General features: G+C 51.1%; 2 protein-coding genes across 2 annotated transcripts in view; both read left to right on the top strand.

Annotated features, from left to right (window-relative positions):
- Positions 1–6,474, top strand: part of VDR (vitamin D receptor) — a 75,436-nt gene extending 68,962 nt beyond the window's left edge. The window contains exons 11-15 of the mRNA XM_025212269.1: positions 31–136; positions 1,253–1,421; positions 2,200–2,351; positions 4,132–4,248; positions 5,073–6,474. Of these exons, the coding sequence (XP_025068054.1) occupies positions 31–136; positions 1,253–1,421; positions 2,200–2,351; positions 4,132–4,248; positions 5,073–5,332 (804 nt within the window). The 3' untranslated portion in view covers positions 5,333–6,474. The remainder of the gene's footprint in view (positions 1–30; positions 137–1,252; positions 1,422–2,199; positions 2,352–4,131; positions 4,249–5,072) is intronic.
- A 4,743-nt stretch (positions 6,475–11,217) lies between these two features.
- The window catches only part of CUNH12orf10 (chromosome unknown C12orf10 homolog), a 4,763-nt gene continuing 3,553 nt past the window's right edge, over positions 11,218–12,427 (top strand). Inside the window, exon 1 of the mRNA XM_006030612.1 lies at positions 11,218–11,256. Within this exon, the coding sequence (XP_006030674.1) occupies positions 11,218–11,256 (39 nt within the window). The remainder of the gene's footprint in view (positions 11,257–12,427) is intronic.

Raw genomic sequence — 12,427 nt, 5'->3', positions numbered from 1 at the left:
GGTCTAAGCAGCACCTCCTTTCTCTTCCAGCCTCCTGTGAGAGCCAGAGAGGACCAAAGACTGACCAGGTCATCGTCTGTCCTGACGCAGGGTTTTTCATCGGAAGATTCCTCGGAGCCTTTTGGTTCTTCTCCAGGTACTTCGTGGTACAGGGGCGCCTCTGCCAACAGCAGCCACAGGGGGAAAGAAAAGCAAGAGACAAAGCCTGACATGGGTTTTTGAAGGGAGCGATGATTAAGACTCGCATGCTTTCTTTCTGAAGTGAAATCCTCCACTCCAGCAAAGCCCCGAAGTGCACTCTTGTCCCTACTCATGGCTTGAAGTGCATCAAGGGCTTTGCTGCATTGCACCATAGGTTTTGTGTCAGAGCATGCAAAGAAGACCTCTTTGTAACCCCTCCTAAAGAGCCCAGGGACCTGAGCACTGGCATGGGGCTGTATCATCTCTTTGCCTTGCCAGCAACCAGCTCAGATGGCAGAAGTTTATCAAAGAAAGGGAAATTCGCTCTTCCTCGGCCCTAAAACAACCTCTGCTGTCTCAAGGGAAGGGTCCTGGTGATGGAATGGGTCTTAGCAGAAGACAGATTCCCTGCAAGGCATCCCCCTCAAATGAGCTCAGGCGGATAGTGATGTATTTAAAATTAAGGAGCCTGGCTGGGAGAGAGGCTGCAGCCTGTGAAGCCACGGGGCACCAAAGGGTGCCGTGGGCCTAGGAGTGCTGTTGCCGGGGTGGAGCTGTGGAGGCCTGGCTGGTGGGTTATAGGATGTGGGTAAGCTGGGGGTGATGGGGACCAGCGTGGAGGAGAGGTGAATTTTTGCAGGGGGTAGTAGGGAATTTATAGCTTGGGGTGTGTTGGTGGCTGGGTGTGAGGTGCCAGGAAATGCTGACACGACAGCCTTCTGGGTGGCTGGGGAGCGGGTACCGGGTATGGATAAATGTGACAGGCCATTTGAAAGAGAAGCATTAAAGCTGGTCTTTTTGCTTCCGGCATTCTCCTGCCTGGGCGCAGCTGCCTTTCCAGGGAAGCCCACGATTCCCTGCATAGCTCGCTCCAACAGTCTGCTCCTCACTCTGCCCATCTTTTATTTTGGCCATGCTGTTCCCTGGCTGAAGCCACGTGAGAGCCCGATGCTGGGGCGATGCCCCGGCTACCGTGGTTGTGGAGCTTGACTCTCCCCTCGCTTAACTTTTCCCCTGAAGACCCCAAAGCTTTTGTGCAACCAGTCTGAAACGTGCTACCCCGCTTCCCCAGATTCAGTGGAGCATGGCATGTTCTCCAACCTGATGCTGAGCGAGCCCGAAGACAGCCCGTCGATGGGCATCAACTTTTCGCCCCTCACCATGCTTCCCCACCTGGCCGACCTGGTTAGCTACAGTATACAGAAAGTGATCGGCTTTGCCAAGATGATCCCTGGGTTCAGGTGAGAGGGGTGTGCGTGGGGTGGGAGGGGGGGTCTTGTCTCTGCTTTGTGCTTTGGATCGAAGCCGTCCTTATAGCGAAGGTGCTTTCTACAGAGTGCCAGGGTAGAAAGCCGTGCTGGCGTGAACTGCTCGGAGAGGTGCAACCGCGAGGGGAAGGGGCACCATCAGGCTCGCTGCTGCTGGCTGATAACCCTCATGTTCTCAGGATCAGTTGCTAAAGGCACTCAGCTCGAAAAAGCTCATCTGAACGATGACGACAATGTGGGCTCCATTTCCCGTGGCTGCAGGACACAAGTGTTCTGTTTTTCTCTCAAAATGACAGGCCCAGCAGCTGCGATTCTCTAATCTCCCCGCTGGCAGGGACAGATCATTATTCAGTCCCAGCATTAATCTGGAGCTTGAGTGGGATTTCTAATGTGTTCCTGCCATACCAATAAGGCCAGATGACAAAGCGAGCTCCTGGCATATCAAATAATACTAGGGTCCTTTTTTCTCCCCCATGCCAAACTCAGTTAAGCATTTTGAATGCGGGCCAACTACTGTAAATCACAAGTGTCTCACTCCGACTTCAGTTCTTACTTCACTTTACCATGCCGGCTCCCTTAGCCCCAGCAGTTTTCTTTTTTTTAAGAGAGGAGGCAGAGGACAATTATCACGCAAGCGGCTCTTTGCTTGCAGGCGCATTTTCAAACTGGGGAAGCTGGCACTTGGTAGTTTGCAAACTAGATCTGAGGTCTCATTGGTTTTCTTTCTCCTCCCTTCTCTCCCTGTGTTCAGGGATCTCACAGCAGAGGATCAGATCGCCCTGCTAAAGTCCAGCTCCATTGAAGTCATTATGCTCCGCTCAAATCAGTCCTTCACCTTGGAGGACATGTCATGGACCTGCGGCAGCAATGACTTCAAATACAAAGTCAGTGATGTTACCCAAGGTAAGGGGGCTTCTGTATACCAGCCTACCCTGAGAACAGCACTGGTCCGTGACAGCTCTGTGACATGAGGGAGGAGGAAACTGTGTCCAGGTCTGATTCTCCAGGCCTTAAATGCAACAATTTGTTGATTCCACTTTGAGGATGTAACTGGAGATTCGTGTAGGTTTGGGGAGGATACAAAGATACAGCAAAAAACAGACAGATGAGCTGACTGATGCTGCATGAGAGCTGTGCATTACTTACCTCCTACATGAGCCCCATGAGCACTGCAAAAGATGCACATTGAACACTATGAACGTTGAACGATCCAATCAGTAATTGGAAAATAACCATTCGAATATTGAAAAACAGCAGATGTCTGGGGAAAGAGATGGATCCCCTAATCTCTTAGGGCATGATGTGATGCCAAGAAGTTCTCCCTGCAGGCATTATCCCCTCCTCCTCCACCTATTTCTACTTGTTTTAGTGTTCCCACTCCCAAAAAAGGAGCCGGTGTTCAATGCTTTGCGCTTAGCTGGTGTCTCACTTACCACAGGGGCTAACTGTATATTAAACATTTTTAAGGAGCTAAGTACAACCTTGGAGTCAAGAAGATTTGCCTGAAAAGTGAAGTTAAGGAGCTCAGGCTGTTTAGTTTATTGGAGGGGAGGTCAAGAGGCAACTCGATCAGTCTTACACGCACACACACAAAAAGATTGCCTGAAATGGGTGTAGTTGGTGGAGGTGTCACGGGAGCCAGTGGCTGGAGGTTGAAAGTAAAGGGAAAAAATTGAACTAAAAAGAAGATGTAAATGCCTGACAGAACAAGGAGCAATGGTCTCACGTTGCGTCAGGGACAGTTGAGGTTACATATAAGGAAAATAACAGCACATGCAGGGAAACAACCTATTGGCAGAAGGGTGGAAATTCATGCCACCGTGCATGTAAAGAGTCTGCTGGCCACAGAGTATAGATACGTGGCACGTGGGTAAGACACAAAATGACTGTACATCTTCCCAATCCCTGCTTCGCACACCAGCTGACTGGCATCTGTGTGCAGAACTTTCCAAAGTTTGCAAGGGCTAATGATGGCTTTTCCTGAAGGAGCGGGGTTTTTGTGAATGTGCAAGATACCAGCCGTGTGCTGAATCCCTGAAAAACAGACCAAGACAATGCCCCTTCTCCCAAACCTCATGGTGTAGCAAGAGTCTCTGCTCTGGAAAGAGGCCTTGATACAAAATTCTTCATAGAGCTCTGGGTCTGGATTGAGATACGGTGATGGAGCTGTAGGAGGAGAGAGGACCTCCTAGCCAGAGCAGCAGGCTCACGTGTCTCTGTAAAACCAAGCAGCAAATGCTTAGTTGCTTCCTCTGTCAGGAGACCTGGCATTTAGAAATCATCAAATGATAGAAAATGGGAAGGGACCTCAGGAGGTCCCTCAGGAGGTCCTGAGGTTGGAAGGGACCTCAGGAGGTCCAGCAGGACCAGCCCCAACTACATCATCCCAGCCAAGGCTTTGTCAATCTGGGCCTTAAAAACCTCCAAGGGTGGAGATGCCACCACCTCTCTGGGTAACCTGTCCCAGTGCTTCAACACCCTCCTAGCGAGAGAGTTTTTTTCTAATATCCGACCTAAACCTCCCTTGGTGCAGTTTGGTGAAGAAACATTCAGCCTTGGCCATTGACCAAACTGCCCCCACTGAGCTAAGGGACGTGCCCACCCCTGTATCACTGTGACATTGGGCTTTGCTGGTACCGATGGGAAAGAGCTGCCCTGACAGGTGCGTTTTGTTGTCTTCTAGCGGGTCACAACATGGAGCTGCTGGAGCCACTTGTGAAATTCCAGGTGGGCTTGAAGAAGCTGAACCTGCACGAAGAGGAACACGTGCTCCTCATGGCCATCTGCATCCTCTCGCCTGGTAAGAGGCACGTCCTCTGCTCCAAGACCGCATGGGAGCAGCTCGCATCCGCACCCAGGAAATGTGGCCTACAACACTCATGGCTAGGACCCTGCAGAGCCTGGCCCATGACTTCAGCTCCCTCAGACACTGCTGAGTGCGAGAGAGAGACAGACACAGGGTGTGATCTTGCAGTCAGCAGGTCAACCTAAGCTGGATTCCCCTTCCCTGTGAAAGAGAGGAGAAGGCCAATAGGGCCGTCTGGATTCTAGAGACAGCTCCTTTCTTTGGCCAGAAATAGCCCTTTTTTTTCTTTTTGGTGATCTTCTCCTGGGCAGGCTGCAAAAAGTATTGTTTGCCGGAGGATTTGGGAGAGGGTCGTGAGCCTGCACCCTCAGCGTGGGGATGGAAAAAGGATCCGGCTGAAGACATGGGTGGTGACAGTGCAAGGGTGCTGAGAGCGGTGGGTGGATGCGATGAATACTCGGTTATCTTAAATAAGTGGTCGCCTCTTCAGTCCTCCCTACAACATGAATCTGGCCCCTAGGGTCAGATAGGCCCTCCAGGTTAGTTTGGTCCAGCCCCCTGCTCAGATGCAGGATTCATGGTCCCTAAAGCATCCCGGACACCAGCATCCCCAGCTCCTGAAGCCCTTGGAGACTGGACAAGCACCTAGCTGGGGTTGTCTGACCCGAGCGCTCGTTCCTGCCCAGAGCAGGGGGTCTGAGGTCCCTTCCGACCCCAATCTATGAACATCCCTGGACAGCCTGTCCCGTTGTCCAGCTGCCTTGACAATAAGGACACTTCTGCTGGGTTTGATCTAATTCTATGATGGTGTTTCCTAGACCGCCCCGGCGTGCAGGACACCGCGCTAGTGGAGACCCTTCAGGACCGCCTCTCCAACATCCTGCAGAGCTACATCCAGTGCCAGCATCCTCCCCCGGGCAGTCGCTTGCTCTATGCCAAGATGATCCAGAAGTTGGCGGATCTGCGGAGCCTCAACGAGGAGCACTCCAAACAGTACCGCTGCCTCTCCTTCCAGCCGGAGCACAGCATGCAGCTCACGCCACTGGTCCTGGAAGTCTTCGGCAATGAAATCTCCTGATTCTTTTTCTGGATGCAGGGATAAGCACCCAGAAATAAAAGGATAAGTCAGGCCAGCTTCCCTTAGGTGAGCAAATTGAGAGGGGTGCCCCTTCACGGGGGGTTGTATATAGGCAGATCATTTTCACACTACTGGAAGTCCTGTGTCGTCTGCACAGCAGCAGTCGCCTGGGTCAGCTTTCTGCAGAGCGGCAAGCAACCCAGCCAAGCATTTATTTTCCCCCTCCGTTGAGTGGCTTTTCTCCTTCCCTTCCTTCTGGAAGCGGCTGATTTAACCCTTTCTGGATGTCGTAAGGCTGGCTGCAACCTTCATGCTCGGACCCTGCCTCACACCAACTCCTACTTTATTTTATTTTTATTCTTTGTGTGTTCTACAAAGGAAAACCTCAAACTGGCAGCTCCGATGCTGGGCCACGTGGAAGAAGGAATGAGTGGGGACTTCTCACAAACTGATGTTCCTGGCTGAGAGGAAGGGTGTCCTTTTTCTAGCTCTCCCTCCGTTCCCCTTCCTAAAACACTTGTACCTGGGTGCCATTCAAGTAGGGTTTCTGCCTCGTTCCATCCCAAAGTCAATCCCCACATGTGAATCCCTGCCTTCTGCCGCTGGCTGCAAAGCACCACTTGTTCAGCGCTAAAAAGAGTTTTTGATCTAGGAAGAATGTCAAACTTGCCTTTGGTGGGACTGATTCCTTGCATCTCCGTCTCAGAGAGAGCTTTGTTTGCCAGGCGCGTGCAATCAGAGGATGCTCCAAAGCCATGGTACGCTGTGGTCACTGCATCACCGTTAACATGACAAACGGACAGGATGTCTGAGCTCACCCGGTCTCAGGGATTGCGGTGTTGAGTGCCATGCAGGTGTGTGAGAGAGCAAGAGGAATCCACGCTAGCCAACAAGCAGTGCCAAGTCTGCTCCCGCCATGTTTCAAACACTACTAGTGGGCAAGATGAGAAATCAAAGAACCCACAGGGACCTACAATCCCCCCGACAGCCTGTGATCTGGATGACAAAGGGCTGCCTGGCAGATCTGCTGAGCCTGCTAAGTGTGAGGTCTTATGATAGCTCCCTCTGCTTCTATGGAGTTCCCCCTCTGTGCCCTAAAAGAGACCCCATTTTGCAGCAAGATTGCAGCCTTTGCTAGAGGAGTCCTTGTTTAGAGGATTCTTTGTTTCTCAGAAGGAACCTTTGCAATAATGAAGGAAGGAAGCCGCAGCCATGTTCATAGACAGGCCCAACCCAGAAGAGGCCTGAGATGAACCAGCCTAGGCTCTGCAGAGCTTTTTCTTTGCAGCGTAGGAGCCCTGTTCCCACCATGGGAAGGGCCCAGACTCCACCATGACTATACCAACACTTGTATTGTGCTCACACCTATAGACCCGTCAGATCAGAAGCCCTGTTGTGCAAAGTGCTGCCCAGACCCACAGCAAGTGGTAGGGGCTGGTGGAGAGAAGCAGAGATCTCCAATGCCTGAAAGTCTGACACGAGGAAGAGGGCAGGCAAGACTGAAGAGAAGCTGCTAGCCAGAGAAGCAAGAGCATCACAGGTCCCTGTATGGAGTCACGTGGGCTATCCTGTGTGGCAGAGGAGGGGCTCTGTTTTGTGTACTATGGACATTTGCCATCTGCTATCCTGGACCTCTCTCAGACAGCCACCGCTGCCATTGCAAACAAGATATTCATTTCTCTAATCCCAGAGAATCATCTAGCGGACGGCTCATGCATGGCCAAGCTGCTGCCTCCTCTATCTTTTGCACTCACACCGGAAGGCTCTGGTTGCATTTTGCTTCTAGCAAGTCACCAGCACGGCGCAGACAAGCGTAAGCCTCAAGTGTGTTTCAAGCCATTTCTCCCACATGCCAGATTTCCAAGCACATCTTGTAGGGGTGTGCATTCGCCTGGACCGAGAGGTTTGGGACAAGAGAAATGTCCCTATTTTAATGAAGTGTAGAGTCACAAAATTCTTGATTCTGGTAGCAAAATGCATTTATCCTACAATAGGGGCTAAACGGTGACTTTGGAGAGCAGGGATTTCCACCCAGCTATCCTTGTGGGCTACATGAAATCAGAGTACTTCTCCCCACATTCATTTTAGTTTTGTCCCTGGGGCTGCATCGCATACGTCTCCCTGAAAAGCAGCCCGTACCAATAGCCTCCATATCCAGGTACTCGCTGCCGGAGATCCAGGATTGTATTTAACTATATACAGGGGGAGGGCGATACGCCTGAAAAGCTGAATTTGAAATAATAGAATAGGAAAGCCCTGGTGTGATGTCGTCATCTGCTTTTTCAAAGGGTGTATCAGCACGTCAGCACTCGAACGCACTTTAAATGGGCAGAGTTCAGGAGTGTGCGTAGCTGTGTGCATGTGTGTGTGTGTGTGTGTGTGTGTGTGCGCGCGCATGTGCGTGCGCACATGTCAGTCTTTTAAAATACAGAGGGTTTTTTTTAAGACAGGTCTATAAACATTTACAATGGGGAATTTGATTCATACCCAGGGTTAAAACATTTTTTAAAAAAATCCACCTGTCTGGAATGATTAACAAGCTCCTCGGATATATCCTGGGAAACAAATAATCCTGTCTAAAATAACGCCCGGCCTCTTCTGGCAAACTCCCTTCAGCCCAGCCGTTGTCGCTAAAAGGGCAAGCATGAAAGCGGATCCTTGGACAACAACGTGCCTTGAGCTCGCTTTTAGTGCAGTGAATGTCCCTCCTGCCATCCTCCCTCCCCTCCCCTCCCCTCCTAAGAAAATCGCTGTCTTAATACAATTGTCAGCTTTTTTTGGTGCCTTAAAACACGGATGTGTCTTGTATCCTGGCTGTGACCTGTTGCTGCTGAAAATGTCTTGTCTGCCTCTGCAGCTCTGGACCGGACTCTCCCCTCGCTTCATTCCCTGGTCTTTTATCTAGTCCTGCTGGATCCTGCATGCTACCCGGTTCCCCTCCTGGTCCTGTTTGCCCCTCCATGCCCCAGTCTGAGCGGTCTCCTTGGACCTCCTCGCTCATAGCAAAAATTCAGTGTCTGCAAAGACTTTCTCCGTTACATGCACGCGCTTCACGGCCTTGGCGCTCTGCTAAATGCCTGTCCTCTTCCTGTCTCAGTCCTGGCGACTTTCTGCCACTCTTGGCACCTGCTTCCACCCTCCTGCCTCATCGTCTGCCTCTTGCTGGCTTCCTTCTGGGGCTAAATCAGCGCCGGGCACTGCAGCATCCTCGTTCCTTCCTCCGACTTACAAAACTCTCTTGCAATCTGAGCTTCTTGCATAATGGGGGTGAAGCCGAATGCAATTTTTCATGGGGGTGGGGGTGACTCCTCCAAGGAGAACAACCTCCAGAGGAAGCCCGAAAGCTTTCTGGGAGGGAGCAAACAACGGGATGGTTCCCCGAACGTGCTGAAGCAATTCCTTTAGCCAAGCACCCAGTTTATTCATAAGGAAGCGCTGCCTTGAAAATGGCTCCAACCCTCCTCCCGGCAACTCATCCCGTGGTGCCTGCCCCTTCGAGTCGCCTCCTATCTGCTTGCACCCAAGCAACATGTTGGGCCCCATTTCTGAAGGGTGGGGGAGAGGTCTGGTTTTGACCCCAACGTGCTCCATCTCCCCCCATCCTCTCCAGGCTCCTTGCACTCCTGCTGCTGAGAGAGCCAGCCCTCTCCACGGGTTTCCTGCATCCAGCTGTGTATCTCCTTGCCTTCCCTCCTCCACGTGATCCACCCACGTTCTTCTGGGGCTTGCCGTGCCCTTGGCCCCTTTGCCCCGCTGTCGACGATGTGCCTTGTTTCCATGCTGCTGCTACTGCTTGGATCAGCTCTTCTCTCCCCAAGCCCAGCTCCCGTGGGAAGTAAGCAACCCAGCTCTGGGTACCTTGCCCTCCCAAACCGGAGTCCCCTTCCCATCACACCCACTCGTGCCTTTTACACTGGAAGCTCTTCAGGGCAGGGACATTTATGGCTGCATTTCACCCACAGCCATCGCTGAAAATGATGGGAGGTCTCTTGGTGTTTGCATCTGTGCCGCTAGCAACATCTCCCCTTTGCAGACCGGAGGAGAGGCGTTGTGCCGGACCCAGCTCGATCTCCTTCAGGATGGAAACTTGGCCATCACGAGGCACCGCAGCACTGGGGCAGAAGGGGAGAGCTCATCCCAGCTGCTCCTGCTTCGAATAGGCATGGGACTGTTCCCTTTTCAGGGGCTCAGATGTAGGGGGCTTTAAAAATAGGAGGCCAGATACAAGTTGGAAGTGGTCAGGGAATGGACATGGCTTCCACAACTGACCTTTTCTTTTAAAATTTATTTCACAACTCTCAGATCCCATCTTCAATGGGAACGCGTCTGATGTTGCGGGATTTCCTGTTTTCTGGAAACAGGGAATTTTCCAAAAAATATTCTTTTTTCCTTCAAGAGACCCTTTTGAACGAGCTGTGATGTAACCCAGTGTTTGCATGACACCCATGACTCCCTTCCACACGCTCTCAGCCCAAGCTCAGCACAGCCACCCGACGCGCCACGGCCGCGATTATTATTTTTCAGCGGCTATAAACTGCGTCTTACCCCTATAATTCCAGCTTTACATCAGCATCGCTGTGCCAGGAAGTGACAGCTGCTGCGTGAAGGTCCGTTCTGTGTATATCCCACTTCATGTCTGCCGTTCTGGGTAAACCAATGCATGGAAAAGGCCACGGGCAAGAATTAGCACTGCAATAAATGTTGAGAGAAACTCAGCACGTCAGGGACCAGATAAAAAACACAGGTCTGATATAATCTCAGCTAGAAGAACGTGTGTTTTTTGGGGGGGGTGGGGGGATAGAGTTGGTTGGCTTTTTAATATTGAGCCTGTTAATAAAAAAATTATATATATCTATATCGCTCTATCTCTATCTGTCTATATCTATATAGATAGATTTATCTATACTTTATCTATATAGAGATATAGATAGATCTGTCTATCTATATAGATATAGATAGGGATATAGATAGATCTATCCATATAGAGAGATGGATTGATCTGTCTATATAGATATAGATAGGGATACAGATAGCTAGATTTATCTATATAGATAGGGATATAGATAGATGTATCTATCTATAGAGATAGGGATATAGAGAGATATATCTATGTAGCTAGATATATAGATAGATAGATCTATCTACATAGATATATATAGATATATCTATCTAGAGAGATATAGTTAGATCTATTTTTATCTATATAGATATCTATATATAGCTATACATATGTTATGAATCCAAGGAATGATTGCAACAAATTGCCAGATGATTGATCGTTGACATGTCCATAACTATTTAATATAGGTGGAAATGCTTTATTGTAAACTGTAAATTGAATTTTAAACCTAGAAATCGTATTTAAAGCTGCTTTTGGGTTGGTAGACGCGGCAACGCTCCCCCGTCCCCCCCTCTTCGGCGTGTAAAACAGGCGCGTACAATCCCACGAGACGCTTCCGACTGTGAAACATTTCTGTCGTTGCCTTGTGTACTAGAGGACAGGAAGGCCGTGCACTTTATCTGTAGGAAGACCTAATTGAGAAATCTCTATTTTTAATTATAGCGATGACTAGAGGTGATTGCTGCCTGTTTTCCCCCTCCCCTCTTGTTCGCCTTGAGCTTTTTCTAACAGACACGAGAAGCCGGAAAGAAATACGTTTGAATGTGAAATCTCCTTCAGAGCTTTGCACAGGACGCTGGATGCTGTCTTACATGCATAACTGTAATATGCTGTTACCTTATTAATAAAGCCTGTCGCTTTGTGGAAAGCTCACATCAGCGTGGCCGTTCGGGGGCTTCTCGGGCTGGCGATGAATTCCTGCCGCGCTCACGGGGGCTCCTCACCCTTCGCGTGGTGCCGGTCCACACCTGTACTCCTAGTTCACATGAAGACCTCCCCGCAGGCCATATCCCAGTATATTCCAGTATGTGCAATACTCAGCCCCACTTCACACAGGAGACCCCAGAGAAGACCCAGGAGGCTGTCAGAGTTGGTTTTGGTGCATTGGCTTTGGAAAAGCCCTCCAGGCTTCCAATGCAGGTTTGCACCAGTGGTCCCAGTTCACATGAAGACCGCCCCATAAGCCGTATCTCAGTATATTCCAGAATGAGCAATATTCAGCCCTTCCTCGCTCTGAAGCCCCCGGAGAAGGTCCAGAGGCTGCCATGGGAGGTTTCAGTGCATTGGTTTGGAAAAGCCCGCCGGGCTTCCTCTTCCTTTAGAGGTTTGTTCCAGTCCATACCAGTGGTCCCAGTCCACATAAAGACCTCCCTGTAGGCTGTATCCCAGTATGTTCCCTCCTCAACCACCCCAGGGATGGTCCTGGGGCTGCCACGGCTGGTTTCAGTGCATTGGCTTCGAAAAGCCAGACAGGTTTTCTCCTCCTTTAGGTTTGTGCCAGGCCATACCAGTGGTCCCAGTTCCCATGAAGACCTCCCCGTAGCCTGTATCCCAGTATAGTCCACAATGAGCAATATTCAACCCCTCCTCATGCAGGGATGGTGCAGGGGCTGCCATGGGAGGTTTGTGCCAGTCCTGACCAGTGGTCCCAGTTCCCATGAAGACCTCCCCATAAGCCATATCCCAGTATAGTCCACAATGAGCAATATTCAACCCCTCCTCATGCAGGGATGGTGCAGGGGCTGCCATGGGAGGTTTCAGTGCATTGGCTCCAGGCTTTTGCTAGAGGTTTGTGCCAGTCTGGACCAGTGGTCCCAGTTCCCATGAAGACCTTCCTGCAGGCCGTATCCCAGTACAGTCCAGGATGTGTCTCATGCGGGGCAGGGTTGGGGCAGGGGGGCTCCCTGCAGGGTCCCATGAGGACACCCTGTGCACCGTGGCCCAGTGCATCCCAGTATGAGATGAGCCCTGTGCCACCCCTCCTCCTGCAGGGGAGGGTTGGGAGCAGGTCAGTGGCTGGAAGAAAAGCCCCACAAGCTGGTGCTGGAGGTGGTGCCAGTGTACCCTGGGGTGTGATGGGTGCAGCGTCCTGTCCATCCCGCAGGCGCAGGGTCGTGAAGGGACCTCCCTGCCAGCAGGGGGCGCCCACGACCGGGCAAGCAGCTGCGGGCAGCGGCTTCCCCGCGGCGCGCGCG

Source organism: Alligator sinensis, unplaced genomic scaffold (genome assembly GCF_000455745.1).
Source record: "Alligator sinensis unplaced genomic scaffold, ASM45574v1 scaffold1542_1, whole genome shotgun sequence".
Classification (NCBI taxonomy): Eukaryota; Metazoa; Chordata; order Crocodylia; family Alligatoridae; genus Alligator; species Alligator sinensis.
This window is presented reverse-complemented; position numbering and strand designations above follow the sequence as displayed.